The 11,590-nt window shown below is 39.9% G+C and overlaps 1 protein-coding gene across 3 annotated transcripts in view; it reads left to right on the forward strand.

Moving 5' to 3' along the window:
* The window catches only part of GUCA1C (guanylate cyclase activator 1C), a gene marked incomplete at its 5' end in the record, with an annotated part of 47,646 nt that extends 39,358 nt beyond the window's left edge, over positions 1-8,288 (forward strand). For 2 of the 3 annotated variants that reach the window (XM_081908576.1, XM_081908577.1), the window contains 4 exons: positions 886-1,035; positions 3,389-3,476; positions 5,436-6,631; positions 7,267-8,288. In XM_081908576.1, the coding sequence (XP_081764702.1) occupies positions 886-1,035; positions 3,389-3,476; positions 5,436-5,566 (369 nt within the window). In that variant the 3' untranslated portion in view covers positions 5,567-6,631; positions 7,267-8,288. Of the gene's footprint in view, positions 1-885; positions 1,036-3,388; positions 3,666-5,435; positions 6,632-7,266 lie in introns of those variants that run through there. The other variant, XM_081908578.1, reaches the window with a different exon arrangement.
* Between the last annotated feature and the right edge of the window lie 3,302 nt (positions 8,289-11,590).

Below are 11,590 nucleotides of genomic sequence, written 5' to 3' on the forward strand. Positions count from 1 at the left end.
GGCAAGGCTTGACATGTGGCCTTGTGATACACAGCCACACCCATTAAGATATGTGTGCTCCCAACCTCTGCATAACAAGGTGAGGAAACACTGGCTGGTGACATCAGGACACAGGCTAAGGGACTTGACACAGGGCTGCCATTTTTGCAATGGACAGCTCTACTCCACGCAGTGGCATTTCTGCGGTTCATCATTTTTTCTTTTTCAGACTCTATGGACACTCTGAAGAAGTAGTACACAGAGAGAAATCATCCTTTATCAAATAAAAAAAATCAGTGCAAATAAATTGCCATTGTATAACTTTCTTTTTTTTAAAAAAGTCACAAAATATTGCAGGCATGGCGAAGATGCAGGAAATAACATGGTTCATCGACAATGCCATCAGCAACTACATTTGACATGACAATGGCAATAGTAGTAACAACTGTTTTTTCCTTGAAAATAAATGTTATTTCTTGGGGACAAAATATTGCAGTGTGATTGTTTAGAAAATGAGGTATCCCTGTAGTAGAACTGCCAGCTATCCGACTCCCAACAACAAATGAGTAACAATAGTGCATTTCTTGTGTGAAAAACCAATTGCCTATGAAGTCTCCAAGAACAAAAGGTTGATCGTTTATACAAGAAATAATCACTGAAGAGGAAAAGAGAGTATCTTAATGTCACCAGTTAGAACATGCCCTTATGTGTTAAAGCTTTTCTGTATTGCTTTTGTATGAACTGATATATTCACATTTTTTGAATGCCCTGGGGGGGATTTCAGTGTAAGATGCTTTCAGTTAAGCTTGTATTCTCTTTGCAGCAGACCAGCCCCTTATTAATATTATTGCCAGAATAAATTAAGGGCTATACATGCTACAAACTTATCTTTCTTTCCTTCTTTAGGATGGGTTTATCGACTTCTTGGAATTTATAGCTGCAATAAATCTGGTTATACGAGGAAAAATTGACCAAAAATTGAAATGGTATTTTAAACTCTATGACGCTGATGGGAATGGAACTATTGACAAAAGAGAACTCTTAAGCATATTCACGGTAAGGGAATGGTATATGTTAGCATATATTTGCCATGAAGCGTTTTGTGGGAAATCAATTATTTAAACCTATTGATGTTTTGGCTGTAGTTCACTGCCTGTTTCAGTCATTATCTGGCTAGACAGTCACTCACGGCTTCTCTTTTGTTCCAGAAATCAATGGGAAAGGGGAACATGGGCCTGCAATGAGATCTCCCTGTCCCGAATGTGGTGAAAGAGAGGGAATTACACGAGGCTGGTGCCAGCACCAGGCATCATTGGGTAGCTGTCAGGGCCCACTGCTGATGCCCACACTAGGTGCCTCTGAACCATAGCTGTCAACTTTTCCCTTTTCTTGCGAGGAATCCTATTTGGAATAAGGGAATTTCCCTTAAAAAAAGGAAAATGTTGACAGCTGTGCTCTGAATAAAGGTTCTGAACTGGCACTCTCAGCAGCTCTATGTGGTTGGATTTAGTTTCCCACAATGTCTCTTCCCTAGCATGGCTCTGTTTCAGCCTTCTCCAGCCTGGAGCCTGAAACTCCCATCAGCCCCAGCCAGAACTGGGGCATTGTGAAAATGTCCTAAGAAAGCACATTAAGTTGAAAAAAGAGCTCCCTTCCACTTTTGAAATATGCTCAGAGTCGAGAGTGGATTTCATGCTCTTTATTCAGCTCATAGTGGTGAGGAGGAATGGAAGTTCCCCCACAATATCTGCTTTATATACATTATTTACACAATGGGCCCCACGTGATTGGCTAATTCTGGGATTCTCCTGTAAGCCAATCAGGTTGTGGATTCACTTCCACCTGGAGCTGGATTGGGTGGCTCCTGTGGACCAATCATACTGCTGCATTGTTCTAGAACCAATCAGACTGCTGCATTCTGAATCCTATTGTTCTAGGACCAATCAGACTGCTGCATTTTGGATCCTATTCAACTCAGTACATAACAACTTTTCCCTTCCATAAATTCTGACAAGTAGATCAAGATTAGAGCGTAAAATGAGCCACTGGATCATGCCAACGACTCATCTTGTTCAGCATCCTGTTCTCACAGTGGCCGACCACATGTCTGTGGGAAGTCTACGAGCTGGACAAGAGCAGCAGTGTTTGAAACTCCCATTGTTCTAGGGGCATTTTGCAAAAGGGAATTCCATTAGTGCGAGCCGTTTCTGAGCTCTGGGCGCAGTACTGCATCTAAGATTTCAGAATAAAACTGCTGAGGGGAAGGAAAGGATGGCCTTTTTTTCTGCCTCCCCACTTCCAGCTACTCTCTGAAGACTGGAGAAGAGACCCACTTAAGAATATTAGGGGGTGGGCAGGGCAAGGGCTAGACCATGTGAAAAATGAACATAATACTTTAGCTGCAGTTCACTCATGTTCAGTTTTGTATTCTTCTTATAAAAAAGCATGCCTAGACATTCCATTATTGCCTCCATAACCTAGGTTTAAGGTGCCATTTAGCTCCTAGCTTTGATATCTCGGTTTCTAACACTGATGAGCACAACAGTAGTGAAGATAGATTATAGTCAGTATGGCCTGTTTTCCTGCACAATGTGAACAATACCTATACAGTGGTACCTCAGGTTACATACGCTTCAGGTTACAGACTCCGCTAACCCAGAAATAGTGCTTCAGGTTAAGAACTTTGCTTCAGGATGAGAACAGAAATCATGTGGCAGTGGCGCGGCGGCAGCAGGAGGCCCCATTAGCTAAAGTGGTGCTTCAGGTTAAGAACAGTTTCAGGTTAAGTACGGACCTCCGGAACGAATTAAGTACTTAACCTGAGGTACCACTGTACATTTTTATGATGCCTAGGATTGAGTGTGTGTGTGTGTGTGTGTGTGTGCGCGCGCGCAGTGTTTTTTCCTGGGGGGATGCAGGGGTACGCATACCCCTAAACATTTTGTGAATCTAAGTCTGGCCTCATTGAGGGGCAATATTTCATTATGTGTAGGAAAATGAGAGTACCCATAAACATTTTTTTAAGAAAAAAGCACTGTACATATGTATGTATGTATGTATATGGTGAGAAAAGTTGCTTAAGCTTCCACACCATGTACATACATATACAATAATCTTTACTTTAAATGACATGGAATATTCTAAAAAACAGATTCCCTAGGGCAATGTAGCTGGGTTTAAGAATAATCACGTGTCCCGAAAGGATCTTCAATGATATGCTAATTGGATCTATAATCCTTTAGGTTCTGTTATATTAATTTAATTTACAATCCTCATTACTGAAGATTTCCTGGAGATTACGCCTGCTCCTGCCACCCACCCCTGCCTCAGATGCTGAGCGAACCAGCAGCCATAAATTAAATTCGCATTATGACCTGCTGACATGTTTGCATTTTTTCCATCCCTTCAGGCCATTCAAGCTATCAATGGCAACCAAGAATTGACTCCAGAAGAATTCACAAACATGGTATTCCAGAAGATAGATGTTAACAACGACGGTAAGATTATAAAAAAATTTCAAGTGTGGGTCCAATTTTACAGTTGGTTGGGCAGCCAACCTGTCAATCACTTGGCGTCATGACGACAGCAGCTGACGACTTCAAAGGGACTTGCTCTCAGCAGGTGTGGTATGGATTCAAACCATGACTTCAAACTTACATTTTTTTCTTTGCTGGTCAACAGGGAAAAACATGTGCATTTGCAAGCAGCATTTGAATGCAAGCTACACCTGCAATGAGACTCCAACAGGACTTGCTCACATGGCCAATCAGCCTGCTGGTGTAGAGAATCAGCCCCATCACATCAGTTCTCGATATGGGATTTCCTAGTGCTGCCCATGTCAGCAATGCCTTTACTTGCCCCACACTTTGCATATGTCAGGCATGGGCATGATTTGGGGGAAAGCGTTGCAGGTCTATTCAGGATCCTTTACACATTTCTAACCCATCTTTCTTCTAAGGAACATGGACTGGAATACATGGAAACCCCATTTTAGCCTCACTTTAGAGGTACTTTAGGAAGGCCGTCTGGGGAACTTTATAGCTGAGGCCCAAACTAATGGAGACATACAATTACATGGGTCTTTCTTTGGCCTTTCAATTATTTTTTTCAACCAAAGCATTCTAAGGAAGGCAGGGATTTGAAGGCAGGCTGCTTCCTCTTTTCCTCTCTGCTTATTTTTCTGTTCCAGATTTCCAAATGCCTGCCATGTTTTTCTCCACACCACACATTTAAAGCAGATGGCTTCTTCCAAATAAGCCTGGGAACTGTAGTTCACCCTTTCCAAAGCTGCAATCCCCAACACCCAAGATTCTTTGGGGAAAGCCATGTGCTTTAAATATATGGTGTGTGTAGATGTTTCATGTTTGCTTTGGATCTAAGCCAAGTCTGATGCTGGCCTGCACTTTGCCTGCTACATCACACTAGTTCTTTCCGTTCCACCTTATCTCTGCAAGTGCAGTGCAGGATTCAGAAATGCATTAAATGCTCTACCAAATCATCTGGACTGTACAAAGCAAAAGGAGCATCTGATGCAGTGGCTTTAGTAAAAACAACATGCATTAAGGGGGATTTTAAAATACTACATGGCAATGCAGTGCAAATGGATTTTGATATTATCATTTCATTATTCTTGTAGTAGTAGCTCCAGCTGGTGATTATCGCTGGAGTAAAAGCATGTTATTGTTTTATTTAACGTATCTACTTTTAAAAAACTTTTATTATTAAAAGGTATACAATACAATATAGACAATGGGCTTTTTATGCAAGTCATATAATCAATTTATTTAACTAATTCCAGACTGTAATATTAGAAATATCTGAAATTTAAAATCAGCCATTTCTCTCATTGACTTTTATGGGCAGCAAGGCTATTAAGTGAGCTTATCTTAAACCAAGAGCGTTAAGGTGGTACTAGATGTAATTTCTTTATAAATCATTTGCTGAACAGCAATTTCAATGCAATTCTAATTAAGCGGTATATAAATCGTCAAAACAAAAACAGAATTAAGATGACTCGAGTCTGTTTAATATGTTATGATGGGGAGGTAAGCCAAATCAATGAGAATATCATAGATTCCTCAAAAAAAGCCAGGAGATTTGGAAGACAAGTGAGAATTCTGTTAAACAGCTTAGCTTGACTAAACTTTGGTTCCTAGATTTGAACTGATAAGCATCTCCGACAACATGATAGCATTTTTAAAAAAACAACTGGGATATGCTGGTCTTGACCAGTTTCATTATGCAGTGCAGACCCTTCAACTCATGCATTGTCTTTGCCAAGTCCTATGAGAGCTTAAAAATGTTCCAATGGTGTTTAATAATATTTTCCCTAAATTTGAGAGTTACTGCTCCATTGAGGAGCTTAGGGGTTAAAAGGTATGGTATTTTGAAATAGTTCTTACGATCTATAATTACCTATGTATATTCCTAAGCACTTATGGTTTTTTTTATTCTAGGGGAATTGAGTTTAGAAGAGTTCATCAGCGGAGTGGAAAGCGATGAAAATCTCCTGGAAATGATTTCAAAGAGCTTTGACCTTTCCAATGTACTGAAAATTATACAAAGTGGGCGAAGACACAGCGTCTGAGACTTTTCATAACATAAATGGGACTTGTGACAAGGAACCTATTAAATTTCAGCACTGACTTTTACATTTCCCATCCACTGTTCAGGATATAAGAAGCTCCAGGAGGAATTTTCACTTCAGCTCCATCTGCCATCTATTTTCCCCGTTTCTCCTTCCCAGTGGATGTGGCAGCCACTGTGAGAACACAACATTTGTCTACATGCATCACAAAAGCTATTTAGTGCAGCAAAAACAGACACAGTCTCTCATTGCTTGTAATGGGGGAATTAGCAAAACAGAACTATACAGAGGAAGAAGAAAAACCCGGACACTTCCAGAAGATCCTGTGCTGATAAATTGCTCCTTTTAAGTACTGGTTGTTTAACTTGAAATTTACAATGTGGTGATAAACCACTAGATAGGATTGGCTTCCTTCTAGATCAATTAAGGATGAAGCATGGTTTGCATTAACTTAACATTTGCACTAATCAGTGCTTAAAATAGGAATGGATTATCTGGGAAACACCTCAATCAGCTTATGACTCCAAAGATAAATATCCACTTATGGAAGCTGCTTACCACTTTGGTATTATTATTACATCTGTAAGTTAATGTGACTTAGGGCTTTGATGTTTCAACTGTTTTGCCTTTTTTCTTTTCTTTTTACCTTTATGATGCTGTTAGAAAAAAAGGATTAACCTTTTTAGAGAAGCTTTACATTTGTCATGGAGTGACACCATTTCGGGGAAATAATTAAAACTTCAAAGCTTCAAAAACACTGGCTTCAGTGATCCAAGATTAATTCCATGACTTTAAAAGAGAATTTATGCCTATTCGATTCAACGGAAAGCCAGTTCACACAATCCCCACCCCCTACAGTTTATTTTAAAAAATACACAAGCTTAATACTCTTAATAATAAATGGGAAACAGTTGATCACTCCAGGAGGGATGTATACATAAGGAGTTGCTTTGCTTACAACATCCCCTGTTCTTATTTGAGAGTCCTAAATGGGTTTCACCTGCCTCAAAGTCACCTTTGGAAACGGCAAAAAATGCCTTGTGGGCCACTTTCTCAGTTTGGAATGTAGCCTTATTGGAGTTCACCGATTGGGTCTGCATTGCTCTGGGACAGGAGGAAGGAAGTCAAAATGACACCGAGTTGGTTTAAAGAAAGAGTTTCTTCTGCTCTCCGGATAGCAGAAGGCACTTGCGTGATCAAGTCCACAGCAAGTCCAAAGAAATGACAAGTTTCATGCAGTATTTATACTGCAGGCACCCTCTCCCTCCTCCCCTCAGAGCCCAACCACGTCAGCCTATGTACGCGGGTTGACATCACATATGTTCCTGCTCTGGCACTCTTAACCTTAAAAGGGATTTCCTTCCTGCACTCCTGACCATAAAAGGATATTCCTGTTCCTACTCCTATCTTGGAGCAAGAGGTCACTACTTCCGAGAACATGCTCTGGCGTTAGTCCCAGACTTGGGTCTCTGCATCATTTGTGGTCAGAACATAAGATATGTCTGTGTCTGTTCTACTGGTAGAGTCAGGGCCAGTCTTGCCGTCAAACTGATAAGGGAGAGAGCTGTGTTCTTGTTTTGCATTTGCTCAACGGCTGAAGTTTATGCATTTTAGCTAAGGAGAAATGGGGATTTTGGTGCAGTTTAAAAACTGCCTGCACAGTCAGTTTTTGGGTTTTGGAAACCCATTCCTTCAGGAAGACCTCCCATCTCAGTTTATTGGCATCTGCTGACCTTAACTACTATTCTAAACTCCCACCTCCCCTTCAAATTTGTGCTTGCGGTGTTTGATTATGGGTTGTTTTTCTCCTGTCACACTGGATCCTGGCTTCCAACCCAATTGCTTGATGTGACTTAGCATGTTTCTTCATTCTAGCTTTCTAGTGCTACAACAGAGATTTTATTTACCACCCCATGTAGGGAGCTCGATGTCATTCTTTAGTTGTGGAACGTGCATAGAACTCATGCCAGTGCACGTCACCCACACCGCCCAGCAGGAACCACTGCAGCCTGAATTTCAGGCATAAGCTGAGGACTTTGCAGTGCTGAAAGCAGGGATGATAGCAAAACTTCTCCGTTTATTCAAATAAATTTGAATATTTCTTTATGTATCCAAAAGTCCCAATGTGTGTGATTTCAGATTTTACAGGATTATAAACCAGGCGTGTTTCAAGTTAATGCTCATCCCAGAAAATACTTAGGGAAATAGTAATGAGGTGTAAAGAAAGTATACTGGGTTGGTCTTGATTTACTTCCGTAGTGTTTTGGCAGGAAACTGGAGGCCTAGTTTTATTTAGCATGCTGAAGCAACATGTTCCGCTGGCCATGCTTCAAAGAGAAAGGAATACCTAAAGCTGGTCAGCCTCACTTTCATCTACAGGTTTTTTGACATGTAGGAAAATAAGCACAGACACGAAGCTATACTGAGCTTTGAGGGGGGAAACATACTAAATAATGGCATAATAATAATGTGAAGTATTGTCAGGGTAATGAAAAATATAGAGTGGCATGAAACAGGAAACAATAGGGGATTCACTTCAAATTTGGGCAAGACCAGCCCTAAGGGCGTACCTCTTAATCCAAATATTGTGGAGGCCCAGCATCTGTTTCCTCAGGTATCCCTTATTGAAACTTTCCTTTGAATCCTCGTAAGTGCTTGAATTCTGTTGGAAGTGAATGGTGAACAAGGCTGGGCAAGCAATTTCCCCCAAAAGGTGATCAAACCTGAGCAATGAAAATGTTTTCAGTTTTGCTTAGCCTCTATGGATAGGTGCACATGAAATGCACCACATCATCTGTAATTATTTTACCAGTAGTTTGATCGATATAGCAGACAGCCAAACTATGCAATGTATCACTTGGTATTATAAGCAGAGTTGACATTATAGCTTTGGCATTTAGATTATTTTATGATTTCCACCCACCCTCTAAAAAACCTGCAATAATGAATGGGAACTTCAACTTCTAGGTACAGTAATTTATTATGGCCTGTCTCAGTGTTTTTTAATAACTGAAGGACAAAGTCAATGTACAAAGGAAGGATTAAATAAACGGAAACTGTATTCCCCTGAAGTGAATGGAGGCAGCGCAGCAGCAGTCTACTAGGTTACATCCCTTCAGAGAAAGGTTTTGAGCTTTCCAGAGTCCTTTTAGGGTTGAAAATGTTAGTTTTGATTCGAATGATGATGTGCAGAGCACCAGTTTTGTAAGTGAGCCAACTGATTTGAATAAAATGAAATTCTGTTATTTCTTGGCTCTTAAAAATCCACTGAAAACTAGAAGGGAGAGAGAGGCGGGGTTACCTGGTGAAGAGAGATTTGTTTTTTTATTTGAATCGTGTTTACACCACTTTTGGGGTTTGCGTCAAATTGGCCTACAGCTGGCAACCATTTTGTTTGCATCCAACAGGGCAGAATGGGGGCGAAATGGAGGCAGAGACAGAACGGTGGCTAGGAATGGAACTCCGATGCAAAATGATTGCTGCCTGTACAAAATGTTGAAATAATATCAGTTATAAATGATAATAGTGATAATAATAAATTATTATTTATACCCCGCTCATCTGGCTGAGTTTCCCCAGCCACTCTGGGCAGCTCCCAACAGAATATTAAAAACAGGATAAAGCATCAGACATTAAAAACTTCCTCTAAACAGGGCTGCCTTCAGATGTCTTTTAAAAGGAAGATAATTGTTTATTTCCTTGACATCTGCTGGGAGGGCGTTCCACAGGGCATGTGCCACTACCAAGAAGGCCCTCTGCCTGGTTCCCTGTAACCTCACTTCTCGCAGTGGGGGAACCGCCAGAAGGTCCTCGGCACTGGACCTCAGTGTCCAGGCTGAATGATGGGGTAGAGACGCTCCTTCAGGTATATTGATATATAAATAATCAGAATAAGATCACAGGAGGCAGAGGAGACATTGGAAAAACTGATAATCCCATCAGTCAGAATTAAACATCCTAAAAAACCTGGCATAATAATAATAATAATAATGTATAAAGTGTTGCTGAAAATATAACAGAATAAATGAAGATGCTCCCCTGAAGACACAATTCTAGTCCATTGTGTGTCAGGCAAGCCATTTTCTATATTTGCTTTTATAGCCTAGTAAGCTAAAGCAGGCAAATTTCTCCCCCTCTGAAGGAGTATGATTTTCAGTTCAGGTAACACCATAGCTGAAGAGAGTCTGTTTTCAATGCACAGGCATAACTCAGATCATGAAAAGCCTCAGTCCAAACTCTGAGACTTCATTTTTTACCAAGTAGTCCTTTTCCAGATTGCAAGCTCCATATGTAGATTGATAGTGGGCTAACACCCCAGTTCTATACATTCTTATCTGGGAGTAAGAACTCAATAGGGCTTACTTCCAAGTAGATATGTATAGGATTTAATTGTGAAAGGGCTGGGAAACACTTATTAGAAGACTTCATTGAGCAAATCTGTCGCTTCATAGCATTGCTCTCAAAGTATATACTTTGTTTTTATATTTTTTATATTTTTATGTCACTATTTTATGTTTGGAGCAACTGAAACAGGTGAGAAGGGTGGCATTTTTGTTTCATACATCCTTATGTTTCATTGTGGTTATAAGCATAACTGAGTGAGAAATGAGCTTATTATACTCTATATGATGTTTTAATAATTGAGGGTACCAGTTAAGTTATCTTAATTGAAAATTACAAGTGCAGAAGGGGAAAGGGAGAGGAATATCAACACTGGATGAAAACGTACATAGACTAACCAAGCAATCTTATGCATGTCCTGCTCAGGTTTCATAAAGTTCCATTGGACTTACTCTCATGTAAAGGTGTATAGGATTGCAGCCTTAATGTAGGATGGGTTCCTGCAGATCAGCCAACATCACCAATGAATGGGCACTCCTTTTCTCCTCTTGTTTCCATAACCACACATCTCATAACAATCTGCACAGATCCAATCCCATGCTCTTCACATTTAATGGCATCCATTGCTAAAGAAAACCACAGAAAAAGACAAAAAAACATGTTTTCAAATGGCAATTACTGGTAATTACATAAAACTATTTCAAATGATTTAAGAGTTGATGGTGTTCTGCAAAGTCTCTGGAAGAGGCAACTTCTTTTTCTGGGTAACAACCAAAAAGTTCTAACTTGAGAAGAAAGCAGCCTTGTATTTAATAGCTTTCTCAACCGCCATAGGCAATTGGGATAGTGAGTGGGCTGGTGAAGGAGGGATGAATCACTCACTCCATCTTTGGTTTCTATGGTAGCTGTAGATGATGGGAAACACCTTCCTCTATGGCCAGTATAGAAATGTGGCAGGTGGCTGAGGACTGAGGGATTGTTCCATCTGTTCTTTTAAGGCCTGCTTTTGTATTTCATTTTTACCAGCCTGCATTTTCCATGCTTGTCATCCTTTGTGGCCAGCATGGAAATGTGGACTAGAAAATATAAGGCTGAAAAAAGAACAAAGCAAATGGGAAGGATAAACAAGCCATGGAGATAAAAAATATTATCTTAGGTTGTTATCAATTATTGTATGATTTTATTCTCTGCTCTGACAGCATTTGCACATGCTATTTTAACCCTGTGGGATTATTTTGGCCCTTTCTATGTACCTACATATTTTGTGCTGATGTTGCATTTTATCTGATTTGATATTTTACTGCATTATTTGATTTGTGTTTTCATTTTTTGCTGTACATCACCCAGAGGACTAGGTTTAAAGACAACTGATATATGTAATTAATAATAGTAAAATTGTACACTATTCTTGTTCTACATATTGATTTTCTAGTAACACTTCAAAGAGATCAATGGTATTTTGAAATAATTTAACAACTGTGATAAACTCTATAGACACTACAGTTTTCTTATTACTGGTGCCTGAGGTTTTTGTCCCTTTGACACATTATGCAAAAAGAGCTCTGCCTTTTTGACATGAAACATAAAGGATTTAGGGGAAACACATTGTTCTCAGATAAAAACTATACTCCAGTAAATTAAGCAGTTGAAACATACAAAAATTGATTTTGGCTCTAGTTTAGG

The sequence above is a fragment of the Podarcis melisellensis genome, assembly GCF_964234715.1.
Source record: "Podarcis melisellensis genome assembly, chromosome: 4".
Lineage (NCBI taxonomy): Eukaryota > Metazoa > Chordata > Lepidosauria > Squamata > Lacertidae > Podarcis > Podarcis melisellensis.